Source organism: Haemorhous mexicanus, chromosome 7, assembly GCF_027477595.1.
Source record: "Haemorhous mexicanus isolate bHaeMex1 chromosome 7, bHaeMex1.pri, whole genome shotgun sequence".
NCBI classification, from domain to species: domain Eukaryota; kingdom Metazoa; phylum Chordata; class Aves; order Passeriformes; family Fringillidae; genus Haemorhous; species Haemorhous mexicanus.
Window position 1 is genome coordinate 33,095,303 of NC_082347.1, and position 13,671 is coordinate 33,108,973.

The following is a 13,671-nucleotide window of genomic DNA, read 5'->3' on the forward strand; positions in this document are numbered from 1 at the left end:
GCTCTTGTTTCTGCCTCGTTTTTATTTATTTTAAACACAATAAATTAAGCAGTACATCTAATGCTGCCCTTTGGTATTGCAGTCAGGAGGAGAGCACAGAATAATTAAACTCATGGCAAGTGAGTATTTACCAGAATGTTTTGGAAAACACAACTGACTTGCGTAGGAGCGTCCACGCTGGCACAGATACTGCGAACGTGTCTTTGCAGCAGAGCTTGGTGCAGCCCTTGCTCAAGAACAAGATGGATCTAAGGATGACTCGCTTACAGAACTCGGTAGAGCCTCTCCTTTGTTTTTCAGTTTCATGTCAATATTTCAGGCATTCCGAAATGCTGGGAATAGCCATTCCAGGCCGAGAATATGCTGTGCTCTAGGAGCCAAGCGCTTCACTGCTCGAGCGGGTCTGGTAAGCCCGGCTTGGAGCAGGGGGGGGTTGAGGAACTCGCCTCCTCCCGCTTTCCGAGGGGTTCTGGTACCTCTAAAGACACGTTTAACAGCAGCGCCAGGGCAGCGACCAGCGCAACTTCTACACCAACAGCGCCCGACGCGCGGCCGGCCCGCCCCGCCGGCACCACCGCGCGCCTTCAGGCCGCACTAATCCGCAGCCCCGCTCTACAGCGGTGCCTCCGATCGCGGGCGCCGCCGGGCACGACCCACCCCGCGCTACTGCCGGGGCGGCGCGGCCCCCGCGGACGGCGGCGGAGCCGCCTCGGACGCCTGGGCCGCGTCCAGCGCCGCCCTCTGCAGCTTCTCCAGCTTCTCCAGCGACACCGACTTGAGGGGCAGGATCTTGGGCTTACACAGCACCATGGCGGCCGTGTCCTCCACCGACAGCTGCCCTGCAAAGGGAGAAAAGGGCTGTGAGTGAGGGCCGGGCCGGGCGGGCAGGGCCTGGCGATGCTCGCCCCCGGTACCTTGCTTGGGCAGCACCTCCCGCAGCGCTCCCGTCCCCTCCGGCATGGCGGCTCCGGCGCGGCACAGCCGCCGGGGCCAACTACAGCTCCCAGCTTGCACTGCGCGGCGCCACGCCCACGCACCCCTCCCCTGCCCCCCGGGGCGTGCTGGGAGTGGTAGGCCTAACGGGGCTCCGGCTGCCCCAATGCGCGCTGGGAACGGTAGTCGTTGGCGTGGCGCTGTGCTGGGGCCGCCGCGGGAGCGGCTCCCCTGGGGCTGTCCTGGTTCCGGGATGCCGCTCCCCGCCTCAGCTGTGCCGGGCTCTGCTCTGGGGAGGAGCCGTCCCACCTGCGCAGGCCTGCCCGGCCCGGCGAGCCGCTGCCTGCCCGCCCGCCCGCCAGGGCCCGCCGCGGAACTCAGGCTTCGAGGTGCTTTTATGGTTTATTTTCTGCTTCTGTAAATAAAATCCCCACCAAACTCCATCCAGCAGACGGGCGTGACCAGGGCGTACGCGTCCCGGTTTTCGTTTCCAGGCAGCGCCTCGGGATTCGCGCTGTGAATCATGCTGCTGTTTGACATGTAAACAGCAGTAAAAGCCGCTGTCTTTCTAAACACTGAGGGCTCAAATGCCGCCGAACCTGACGGGCCAGTGCACCGGGATCCCCCACAGGGGTCCGCCTTTTGCGGGATCTTTGCCACCGGGAGCAGCTTCCCTGGGAAAGCCCCGCGGGGAGCCGCGTGTGACCCGGGAGGGATTCACCTGTCCTGGGCCTTGGCCGTGCCCCAGCGAGCCCCGATTCCGGGATGTGTTGTAATTTTAGAGTTTGCTAATGAGCTTGCCTGTGTGCCCTGCACCCCCCGTGCGCCTGGGGATTGGCAGCTCAGGCTGGTAATCCTGCTAACCTGGCCTCGGCACGGGGAACGCTCCTTTCAGTGTGCTGGGATTGAGATCCGCCTTCTTGCCATGCACAGGGATGGCCGTGGATGAGTAAAATGAGGGGGGAAATTATCTTTGCTAATAATTGTTTTCCATTCTGCCTCGGTGGTGGTTGTCTGCGAGCTTCCTTCCCTCTGCTAGCTCAGGTAGAGCCTGTCAGCTGTGGGATCCAAGGTTTGCTGGGAGAGTAGTGATAAAACTTTTAACTTTCAGTAAGTGGCACCTCTCTGATGGTTATTTAAAGCCTCTGTCTGCATTGTTCCAGAACTATTTCCTTTTTCCTCTAGGCAACCTAGAGTAGGAAGCTGACAATTCCTCAGGTACCCAGTTCCACCTCGCTGGAAGCCTCTCCTGATGCTGGGTTGGAGGCCAGCAGAACCCACAGAGCAAGAGCAGGACTCCTCCTCCCTGCCTTGTGGAGCTGGCCAAAGGTAACTCTCCTGGGCTGCTCCTGGGCAGCACAGAAATGGGCCCTTTTTGGCCTTACTCACATATTCCACTTTCAGGTCAGAATATCGACGTTGGTGAGGCTGTAAAATGGATGTGCTTGCTGGGGACGTCCTTCTCTACCCTTTGAATTGCTCAGAAGCATTCTCACCAATTTCAGTGAGAAAAGTTCCTTTGTCTGATGTGCTTTTCCATGTGCCAGTCAGTATTTTGTGCTGACTGGAAAGGAAAGGACAAGGCACTGTTTTATGATGGATGTTTTTAGACCAGGGCATTTCAAACAGTAGATGCAATTTGCAGATTAGTAATTTGCAGTTGTTAGTTTGTTAGAACCAATCCAGCATTTTAGATATGGCCATGGCTAAAAATGAACAGGAAAGATACACAGTTATAACTGAAAACTTTGCACTGTGAAAGCAGGAATTATTCCTGTGGTAGCAAATATGGCCTGCAGAGCAACAGAAATGAGCTGAAAGTAAGATGCTGAAATCAAATTGTAGGTCAGGTTTTTCGCCAGCGTCCTTCACAGTGCCAGCGGCCACCTGGAGTCCAGCATTATGTGAACACTTGCATTTGGAGCCCATCTCAGTTGTGCAGGGAATCACTTTCCAAAAGCAGTTTTCCTGCCAACAGGGTTTGTTTGCTTGGTGATAAGAAACAATGGTCAGCTCAGTTTGTTGCTTGAGCATTTTAGTGGCTGAGAAGTCTGGCATCCTGTACTAGATCCATTTTCTTAGCTACTCAAATGCCAGCTTGGCAGCCTATCTAGGAAGCTGATAGCGCTGGGACAGGCGTGATTGTGGAGGTTGTTTTCAGCAGTTTCTAGTAAGTCTGTTTTTGAGACACCTCCTTCCTTTTTTTTCCTTTCCTGGGGAAAAAAAATCAGTTACCACTTTCATGACTGGGAAGTCTGGATGAGAAAGAGGAGGGAGGCATGGGCATGCAGCTCAATATCCTACTTTTCAAAGTGCCTTAAAAACAGGATTGGGTTTAGTTTTGAGTAAGGCTGGTATTTATTCATAGTTAAACCCCATTTTTTTGACCTTTTTGGCCTCTGGGGTTGACATGTGCTCAAGCACCCATTCATTTCTCTCACGGGCCTTTCCAGTTGCCAGGAATAGCTAGGAAGCTTTTGCCAAAACCCTTCCATCTGGGAAAAGCACCGTGCACTTGCAGTGGGACTGTGCTGAGTCAGTGCATTATCTTGGGGTCATTCCACAGGGCTGAAGAAGTCAGAACAAGAGTGTCCTTGTGCCCAGGTCTCAAGTTGTATCCCCATGGCATGAAGGTTCCCAGAGTCCTGAGACTCGACCTCGCAATGAAGCCCAGTGTTATTTGAGAAAGCCTGAGCGTGGTATCCATGGAGAGGACAACGTGCTCTAGGTTGCACATCCTTATTTTACTGATGTCACAAACAAGTTATTCTTGTGCACTGCAGAGAGCCTCACAGCCACAAAACCAGCAATAATTTTATAAATGATAAGCTTGTTTTCCTCCTCCTGTTCCCAGATACTCTGAGTGCAGCAGACAGCAGAGATGTGCATTGCTGGAATCCAGAGGGTTTCGTAATTTGGCAGCCACTTGCTGAAAGCCCTGCAGATGCAAAACAACACTTATTTCAAGTCTTGAGAAACATCTCCTACTAAGTAGAAGAAAAAAGCATTTAGGTGAAGCAATGTTGCCAGTCCCATTTGTTTATGAGGCTTGGGTTTTGTCTTTATACATTTAAAATGCTTTTTATTTTCCTTCTGCTTTTTAAGTCTTTCAAGTTCATGTTTTCCATATGACAAGAAAGTCTGGAATCAAGTTCTTACTTTTAAAAGCAAAAATTTGGTTCAGAGTCCTGTATAATCATGCAGCTCTAGACATGGGATGTTTAAAAATAAAGCCACTTTGACGAGAACTACCCATCTTGAAGGTGACTTTCTGTTCTGAGTTTAAGTAAATACTTTGTTGACAGCTTAAGAAGCTTTTAAGAGCACCTGATCTGTGTTTGCTTTCCACTTGGATCTCTCTCTCTTTTCTTCTTGTCTAAAATTCTAGAGCTTGTTTCACCTCTCTATGTGCTGATGAGATCAGAAATGTAGTGTGGCAGCATTTGCTGAACAATGCATCCCAGTGCTTTCAGAAATACACCTGCAGTTTTCATGCAGTTGTCCCTGAAGCTGCTGAGTGCTACCCTGGGACACAGAGCCCAGCTTCAGAGAGAGGAGGAGGAGGAGGAGGAAGGTGGTTTAGGTTTACTGGGTGGGGTAAAGCAAGGAACAGAAAGCCTGGTGTGGCTCCCTGTGGGAATCCCAAATGCCTTCAGAGCCTGAAGCTTGATTGCTTGGTGTTTAACCCAGTCCTTGTTTTTGAAAGGAAGTTGACAGACAAATGATTTTTTTTTTCAGTTGAGCTTTCTGAATATACTTATTTTAAGTTTGTTGTTTGATGCAGTTTGATGCAGATCCTCAAGCTGTATGCAAAAGGCAAGGAGACGTGCCTGGAAATGCATGATCCGAGGGACACAGACACAGCTTTTTGACGGGCTGCTCTTCCTGCTCACACCGGGTAAATGCGGAGACCTGGCTCCATGTAAGTCCCATTCTGGGCTCCTAAGCCAAATGCTCTACACTGGCATTTCTAGGAGGTTACTGCTCTACTTGTGTGGTTTGAATCCCTTAAGTCTTTGGCCCCATGCCCTGGAGTGCCAGCAGAGGCTTGCTGTAATTGCCCGTAAGTGCACCGTCTGTCAGATTATTGTTTAATTATTCCAGCTTCTCACCGCCACACACTGCTCAGTGTCTCTCTTGCTATCTTTATTTAATTGAGTGGAAGAAATTCGAGACTTGTACTTCTCTTACATCACTTTGTTTTTACTCATCCTCACCGCATCCTACCTTTTGTTTGCAGAAGTCAGTCTTCTATAGAGAAAAAAACCATTGTCAATATCTCAAGCATATGTTAGAAAGAGAATCAATATTTTAACACATGGTAAAGTCAAACCATAAATCTCTCAACACAGTGAAATGATTGTATTATTCTCCCTTGAAACACTGCTCCTCCCCTTGGGAAACAAGAGAGGGAAAGAAAACTCTTGCATAACCAAGCCCTTGTCCTCACAATGCAGGACTGTTCTTAGTCCTTCTCTCTGTGTTGCTCTTTCCTCTTCAAGACCCATCTTTCTCCAGCCCATCCCTGTTCATCTATTCCAGAGTATTACTGGGATATCAGCTCTTTTCCCGAGATCAACTTAAGATGACCAGTTCCACTGCCTACCTGCTGCCATTTCAAACATCTCTGTGCTTCCTCCCATCCTTGCTACCAGGCTCTTAATAATGTGTGTTGAAAAATAATCTTTCTGAGCTCTCTCTGACACTCTCCTTGTCTGTATGGCCTATAAAAAAAAACTGGCAACACTCTGACTGCTTTTCTTCTCTCATGCTCCCTGTGCCTGTGACAAATATGTGTCATTTTTCTGGTCTTACACTTGGCTTTCAGCCTCTGAATCAGAACACTCTTGTACAGCCCCCCACACAAAGATCAAGGCTCGGGTGCACACCACAATAATAGTAAATGCTAGGGTTGCTCCCACTCACTCTGCTCTAGTTTTCGTGGCTCTGGGCAGAAGGACTTTCACAATGTCCTTTTGGAAGATCTATCTGCACCTGAATGATTTAGTTTTCAGGGTTTCATTTAGAAATCCTCAGTTGAAACTCCCCCTTTACAGATGTACTCCCTGTAATGCCTGCCTCCCTGACTGATTTTTGGGGTTTTTCTTTTCGCTTCCTGTAACTGAATTGTAGGATTACTTATTTCATACTGCTTTTTGATTTTATTTTTCATCCATCTCTTTTCTTCAGGAAGGAGCAATTTATGTAAGAATTTCAGTGTGGAATTGACTTTAGGCTTTATTGCTGTTTGTCACCCTTCAGGAAATACATCCCTGGCTCCAGCACTCAGTCCCTGATGGCATTCTGAAAAGGAAGAGAAAATAACAGAGCTGCAGCTATTAAGACCAACAGGAAAATATTTTATTCAAACTCAACTTCTTCTTCCTGGGTCACTCTTAAGGAATATTTTTCTGATTTTTGTGAGGATGCGAACAAGGGTTGTGTTTGTTTGTTTGTGTTCCTGGAGACTCCCCTATTCAGCTGATCTTCATCTTCTTCCACATTTCAGGCAGCAGAGCTTGGAGCAGTGACAAGCTATAATCCCAAGGAAAACTGCTTGTGCCTGTGGCCTGGGTTAACCTGCTGGCAGTGATACGTGCCTGGGCAGGGGCAGCCATTTCACACAGCTCAGCATGGACGTGCTGCCACTCCCAGCCACTTTTAGGACACAGGTGAGGTGTTTACAGCAATCTCAAAAAAGCCTGTAATAAAGTTGTTCTGCCTTCTTGGAGCCACCACTGCCAGAGACCTTTCCCCTTTCTTGGCTACTGTGGGAGCCTCCTTCCCTCAGCTTCACACCTTTATCAGCTAAAATGATACAGTCAAGAACTGGTTGTGGTCAGGCTCTGTCTCAGAAGGAGGGGCTACACTGCCACTCTGTTGTGGCTGCTGAGAGCAGGAAGATCAGAGAGGACAGCAGGGAGGTGGAAGCCTGCTCCCTCTTTTATGTGGAATGGAGTCAGGATATGCCCTTGTATGAAGTTCAGCAGAGAAAAGCTTGGGCTGCCCTCGCATTCCTGAGCACCGTGCCATTCCAGTCAGCCTGGTACTAATCTGCACGGATCTCTGAAGGCATGAAACAACATGCAGTGCAAATGAAATCTGTGCTACACCACACCACAGTACTGGTGCCAGCTTCTTTTAGAATGCTGCCATGAGAGCCAAGGGAAACAGGTACAATGGTAGAAGATGCCTTGTACCACCTGCAGGCACAGACCTACAGCACTCGAGCAGCTCGTGAGGCATGTGAAAAGCTGGTGAATCCAGGGCCACTTAGACTTGAATGCACTTTCCTGGGGAGGAAGTGGCTTTTCCCTTGGAAAGCTCAACTCCCCAGGGTCTGCATGAGGTCAATGGAAAAAGTGATTTCTTCAGAATGTGATTCAGAGTGCCTAAGCACTGGGCTTATCTTACTGACTACAGAGGAAGCTCAACTTCTGTAGATTTAAACTCACTTTTGAGAATACTCATCCCCTCTTGCCCCTTAGTTGTGGGTGTTATGCTAGATCTGGATGGGGTTAGTCCTTGGAAGGGACACTACCTAATGAAATTCAGGTGCTGCAGACCAAAGCTAAGAGAAGCTTGTCTACCAGAGCACAGGGCGTCCTGTTGGATCCTGCTTTGTCCTTTTGAGTTACCCTGGGATGTCAGAAATGGATTTGCAAGTACAAGAAAAGAAAATTAAACCAAGAAAGGTTAGTTTCTTCATGGTTGTCCTGACTGGAGCTGGAATAATCAGCATCTGTTTCAGTTTAACTGAGTTTTCATTCTGGCCTTTCTCCCCTTTCAAAGTACAGGCAACTGAAACCTTTAATTTGCCCCGTCTTTCACTGCAGAGGAAAATAGGGGTTTCTAACAGCTGTTACTATCCTGTCTAGAATAGCTACACTAAAAAAATACGGTTTATTGTCTGTTGTGAATGAAAAAGCTCTTGCTTGTTTCTGTTGTTGCCTTGACTTTGAAAGATAAATTGTTTGAACTGGTTGACTCTCCGTTTGTATAACTGAAGATTAGCTTGCTTGATAGCCTGCTGGATTTGCAGTTTTCCCTTGCACTGAACAAACTGAAGAACTGCTGGCCTTGGGACAGCAGTTAGGACACATCACATACTGGGAAAAGTTTGTGTTCATACAGGTAAATAAGAAAATAACTTCATGCATGACATTCTGGATGTGCTGCTTCAGTGCTGATATGTCCTGTCTTTCCACCTGAAAGAGCTCTTGTAAGACCTAGGAAGCCTTTTTAAAAAATTGCTAGCAGACATGGATAGGTAGCTAATGAGTTGAAAGTAGAAGCTGGCAGGACCAGAAGTAGTTTTTACAAGGTAGTTCTAAAATACTAAATCGTGCTGCTTGTTTTTGGGAACGTAGGTACTCTGTCCTTTTATCATACATTTGCTTTGTAAAAACAATTGGAGAAAAAAGCAAAAATAACGTCTTTTCACTCAAGTAAGCAGACCTGGCTCTGAATATGTAAAAGGAAGTGACAGTAAAAATAGCAACATCTTATTGTACTGTAGTCCTTCAACAGAGAAGCACATTTTGAGGTTCCCCTTCTTTGCATCCTTCTTTGTATTGCAAAGGCATCTTGCCCCAGGCAGAACCTTTTGCTCTGGGGGGGTCAGAATCTGATTTCAATGGGACAGAACTTGGTGTCAGCCAGTGCACTGAGGATCAGCTTCTAGTCATTGACATGGGCTCTGACTCTCCATGGGCATCCTCCGGGTTTGGTTTCTGTGCCTTCCTCTCTCCCCTTCTGCCAAGTGGTCCAGCCTTCCCAGTTTTTGTCTACTCATAATAAAGGCAGTGGAGCCAAGGTGCTGTTCGAGGGGAAGACAGAAAAGAATTGCAAAGGCATACACTATTTCCATGATGGGCATGGTGCTCACAAAATTAAGTGGGATTTGTTGTGCCATCAGCCTTCAAAACATGCTTCTATCCCCCAGAATAACTAAACCCCTTGCAACCCTTGGCCAAGAGACTGAAGGCAAACTTCTGGTAAACTGACAATTCAAGGGAAAGGAATAGGATGTGACAGGAAGGTCTAGATAGATTGAGGTGTAGATGAGAGGAAGGCAAAACTTAGTGTGAAATTTTGAGATCTGAGACATGATAGTGGGAGATTGAAATACAGAAAAAAAAGAAAGAACAACTGGAAATTAGAGTTTTATGTTGAGACTGGTTGGCAAGGAACTGGCAGACAGAAGACACAGCAGAACTTCAAATAAGGAAAGAAGAAGGAAAAGAGTGGAAAGTCAGGGGGATAGGCAGTGACATGAAGAACCAGACAAGAGACTGGACTAGGACCTGGCACAGGGAACCAAAGTTGGAGGCCCTGTTGGAGATTAAGAAAGGAGAGACAGTTTGGGGAAGGAACAGGTGATCCAAGTCTGAGAGTGGAGGTGGGGCACAGACAGCAGGGAGGGAATGGAGTAGCAGGAGAGAGCTGTGGGAAGCAGCCCCACACAGGGCAGAGCAGGGGGTGTGGGTGGAGAGGGGCACCACGGGGTCTGCTTGCTGGGACATCCTGACTTGCAGAGCTGGAAGTGGAACAGAGTTTCCCTGAGGCTGGGCTTCATGTTGGCTCAGCCAGCAAAGAATTTGCCTCTTGTGCTGTCTGCCCCAGCAGCAGCACAGAAACCACTGGAGCTGAGTGTCCTTGGCCGAGGCAGCAGCAGCTGCCTGCCTGGGGGAGGAGAGCAGGCTTTTGGGTAGTTGGATGACAAAAATTTTACAGTTGGGAGGAGGTAGTGAAAAGGCCACATGACTGAGGGAGAAAGGGTCAATTCATTAGTCTGCCAGCCACTAAATTAAGAAAAGGCAAGTGGGACTATATATCAGAGGTATTTGAATTCGGTCAAAGATGATTCTGAAGTTGCTAGATTGACCTTGTGGTCGGCTTAAGCAAGCTTAACTAATTAATTGCTTTATTTTAGTTCATTGTGTAAGAGCTAGCTCCTAATAAATCACACTGTTTTGTACAAACATGCTTGAAACAACTGTGTAAATACTAAATAGCCTTAGGAATGGTCTTATGAATCCACTGAATAATCCAAATTCCAACACTCATCCTCCTCTGCTGCTGATCTGGATGAAGGATAACAGCCACTGCTGCGGTTTCTCTTTCAGTAAAAGGGGTAGATGTCTGTGCTGGACACACAAGGGTGGGGACACACAGCTGATGGCCCATGGAGGTGCTGTGATGCTGCATGATCCTGCACCAACAGCTGTCCTTTTCAGGAGCACAGGAAATGCTACAGGTGTTACAGGAACATTATGTTGCAAAGCCAAGCCTTTAAAAGTTAGGCAATGTCCAAACAAAATTGCCAGTGAAACCTTAATTCAGAACCATGTAGGTTATGAAATGCTCTTTAATTATGTTTCTCCTCCTGCTCGTTTCAGTGTGGATGGCAATAGTTCAAGGTCCTTGTACAGTCCTGTGGGGTTTCTGGGGCAACAGTCTCCTGATCCTGAGAGACCCTTCACTAATTCTTGTAAGGATTGTGAACTCCTATATTCACCCTCTGCTCTGGGACAGGTCTGTGCCCATGAGATCTGGGGACAAACACTGCTGATGGAGACTGGGAGTAGGTTGGAGCTGAGCTTTCCAGCATCCAGTAGGAGGGTATAAAATTACCATTTGGGCAGATTAAAAACAAATCTTTCATGCATGAATTCTGCCTTTGCAAAAATGTCTGTTAGTTCTGATTGTTGGCACAAGTATTGCCATAGTATCAGTCTAATCTCATATGACACATTTAAGGATTTGCAGCAGAAGGGTGGAGTTAGCAGTGTAAATTTCTTGGCTGATTTATCTCTTGTGACAATTGTCCTGCTCTGCTTTATATCAGCTTTTCAGAACAAATCTGGGTTTTTGAGTATAAAGTAACATTTCTTTAGATTTCAAATAATATTTTTTTTTTAAAGCAAAGTGAGTGGAAGCAGAAGCAGACTCTCTAAGAGAACCAGAGTACAAGTAGAATGTATCCTTCGTAAATATTTCAATACTAAGGCAACTGGGCAGTGACACTTTGCACACAAAGGGCCTGAGAAATGTAAAGGTACACAACAAAACATTCAGATCCTCCCTACAACACTACAGACTTTTAATGCAAATGACTGTGTTCAATTAAGTCACACAAGAAACATTTTTTTCAGACTCCAAGCTCTCAGAGCAAAGTGTGTATTTCCATGTCTTGTAGAGGATCCTGCACAGCCCACAATGAAGTTTTACTGATTAATAACACCAAATAAACATCCAGTCATTGTAAGAAATATTGTCACTAGGAAATTTCAACTGGTTTCTGTCTTGTGACCCAACAGCCAAAAATCCAATTCTGTTTTTAATGCTGTCCAGCATTTATTAGTAAAAGCCCACATAACCACATTGAACTGTCTGGTTTGCCAAAGACTCACACAAAGGCAATTGGCAGAATTTTGGTATTAGATAATTGAATGTGAATAGCCTTATTTCACTGAAACTAGCCCAGATGATTGGCAAAAGGTGTAAAAAATCTGATGGAAATAGAGGATACTCAGATCTGACTATCTGACGTGGCTCCCAAATTTACTCATGGTTTTGATTCTGCTGAAGTAGCTGCTGAACGTGAGTCTGTGGGCCCAGTCCAGACTAGCAAGTACTGAGATCAATTAGTAGACTCCTATTAATTTGAACGTATTTTAGAAATTATAAAGTTGAGATGCTACTGCAGTGTAGAATCCATCAAGGCTTGAAAGGAGAACTGATTGCAACCACCTGAGAATTTAGCATTAAAAAGCTAAACCTTTCTCAGCAAAATACTGAAAGATCTGTTATTCCAAGTCGTCAAGGAACTTGGTTTTAAAGCCCATCCTAAAAGAAAGGGAGACTGATGGCAGGGGCTTTGTCACACTTGGGTATATTTGTCTACACAGAGGTGTGGTTGTCACCTTCTGGTATCCCTTGCGAAGGCAGCTTGGTTAGGCTTAGGCTGAGATGTCTGCTAGAGGAAGAAGAGCCAGCAGATTGATCCGAGGTTACAGTAGCTGCCAGCTGGAGATGGTCCCGATTTTGTCGATAAAGGAGACACGGGAATGTCGCGGTGCCCATTTCTTTGGCGGTGTCTCAGCAGCTAAAGGCGCCTTGGAGCAGGAGCTGTGCCCTGAGCGTCCAGCACTGAGGAGAGCTGCTCCACACCAGCCCATCCCTCCAGAATTCCCGATCCTGGCTGCGCTGGGGGCCAACTCGCCATCCAGCTGTTGGAACGGCAGGAAAACACCTCCTGATTGCTCTAACACGTCAATGAACTGCACTGGGTCACCGACCGAGTTACGGGCTGCCCTCAGCCCCGGGGACATCCCGGCAGCGCTCGCCCGACGGCAGCTTTCAGCGGGATCTGCGGGGCCGGGCACCCACCCAGAGACCGCCATGGGACAGCTCAGGGGAGCCCTGCCCGAGCCCCGCGGGGAGCCGGCCCGCACGGCCCCGCACGGCTCCGCTCCCGCCGTCGCCACGGGCAACGCGGCGCTTCCGCCGTAACCTGGAAGCGCTCGGTGTCCGCGCTCGGCGGGCCCGCCCCGAGAGCCGCGGGAGGGCCGTGGGCGGGCGGTCCCGTGACGGCTCGGTGCGCACAGACGGTGGCCGGCAGGGCAGGGCCGGGCGCGGAGCGGGTGCCGAGCGCGCCACGGGAGGATGGCGGAGCCGCACGGTACGGAGCGGGCGGGCCGGGGTCTCGGCCGGGCGGCGGCTGACAGCGGGCGGCGGCCGGGGGCGGCGGGAGGCCGCGGGCACAAAGGCGGGGAGGGCCGGGGCGCAGGTGGGGGCGGCGGAGCGGCCGGCGGGGAGCTCGTGTCTGCCCCGGCGGGGCTGCCCCGCCCGGTCCGCGGGGCCCGGCGCAGGTGGGGCGGGCCGGGCCGGGCCGAGGGCGGCCATCGCCCCCGCGGGGCTCGGCCGAGGGGCTGCCGGGCGATGGCAGCGACCGCCACAACAACAACAACAATAACAACAAAAAGAAAGGAGGAAGCTCCGTCTTACAGCCTCACTTCTCCCCCTCGCCGCCAGCTCTCGGTGCCGGGAGCTGGCACGGAGAAATTGAAGCGAACTGGCGTGTGTGTAGTGGCGGTGGCGCTCCGGGTAATGATTACCGGCGTGCGGGTAATGATTGCCGCTGCCTCTGCCCGTGTCAGTGCGTCCCCCACCCTCTCGCATAGGCGTGAGGCTCTTTTCCTGTTTCACCCGATGTATTTATTGCGGCAGTTCTGATGGAGCCACAGAGACTGAACCTCGTTTCAAAAGTCGTCGCCTTCTTGTCTAGCCAGGTGATTTTCCCGGTATTTAAAACAGAGAGGTGTGACAGAGAAAAGCCGTGTGACAGCTTCCCGCGTATATTTGTGGCTGTAGAAGGCGTCTTCACCGAGTTGTTCGTGTCTTTCCCTAGGAAATGCTTCAAAGCTGTAGTAACCTTAGTAAGGTGAACGGCCGCGTTGACTAAAATTGCGACTGGGCGTGAGCTGCACAGCAATTCAGCAGAACTGAAGTTTGGTGAAACTGTGTGGCTGCTTCACTTGTCCATCCTATTTAGGAGCAGGTATGGACATGGAATAGAACGTCACCGTGTGTGAGAAAACAATTGTAAAGTGCTGGAACAGTGCTGGTAATCTTTAACTTGTGTTTTTGAGATGGGACTGTGGAAGCATTGAGTTCTGCACATGTGCAGACTTTTGAGGCAGAATATTAATGATCAAGGAGTTGTATTTGTGT

The 13,671-nt window shown here is 49.0% G+C and overlaps 2 protein-coding genes and 1 long non-coding RNA gene across 6 annotated transcripts in view; 2 read left to right on the forward strand and 1 right to left on the reverse strand.

Moving 5' to 3' along the window:
- Positions 1–4: 4 nt before the first annotated feature.
- Positions 5–1,049, reverse strand: BBIP1 (BBSome interacting protein 1). Its single transcript, XM_059851957.1, has 2 exons — positions 915–1,049; positions 5–839 (listed from the first exon to the last, which is right to left on the reverse strand). The coding sequence occupies exons 1-2, from the start codon at positions 958–960 to the stop codon at positions 664–666; spliced, it is 222 nt and encodes a 73-aa protein (XP_059707940.1). The 5' UTR covers positions 961–1,049; the 3' UTR covers positions 5–663.
- On the forward strand, positions 769–9,156 carry LOC132330073 (uncharacterized). Of its 3 annotated transcripts, none has more exons than XR_009487221.1 (5): positions 769–860; positions 2,119–2,262; positions 3,788–3,945; positions 4,718–4,855; positions 6,196–9,156. It is a non-coding gene; the product is annotated as an uncharacterized LOC132330073 (long non-coding RNA). The 3 variants fall into 3 exon arrangements; XR_009487220.1 differs by lacking the exon at positions 769–860 and adding an exon at positions 1,123–1,322 and having other exon boundaries at positions 6,124–9,156; XR_009487219.1 differs by lacking the exon at positions 769–860 and adding an exon at positions 1,128–1,322.
- A 3,325-nt stretch (positions 9,157–12,481) lies between these two features.
- Positions 12,482–13,671, forward strand: part of SHOC2 (SHOC2 leucine rich repeat scaffold protein) — a 63,625-nt gene continuing 62,435 nt past the window's right edge. Inside the window, exons 1-2 of one of the 2 annotated variants that reach the window (XM_059851953.1) lie at positions 12,488–12,619; positions 13,349–13,498. The gene's annotated coding sequence lies outside the window, so the exon portion shown is untranslated. Of the gene's footprint in view, positions 12,620–13,348; positions 13,499–13,671 lie in introns of both variants that reach the window. The other variant, XM_059851952.1, reaches the window with a different exon arrangement.

Excerpts from the sequence above, each read along its gene's own strand:
- BBIP1 (XM_059851957.1), bottom strand. The coding sequence starts at position 960 with ATGCCGGAGGGGACGGGAGCGCTGCGGGAGGTGCTGCCCAAGCAAG. Across the intron at positions 840-914 it reads GGAGGTGCTGCCCAAGCAAG|GGCAGCTGTCGGTGGAGGAC; the intron begins GTACCGGGGGCG and ends CTCCCTTTGCAG.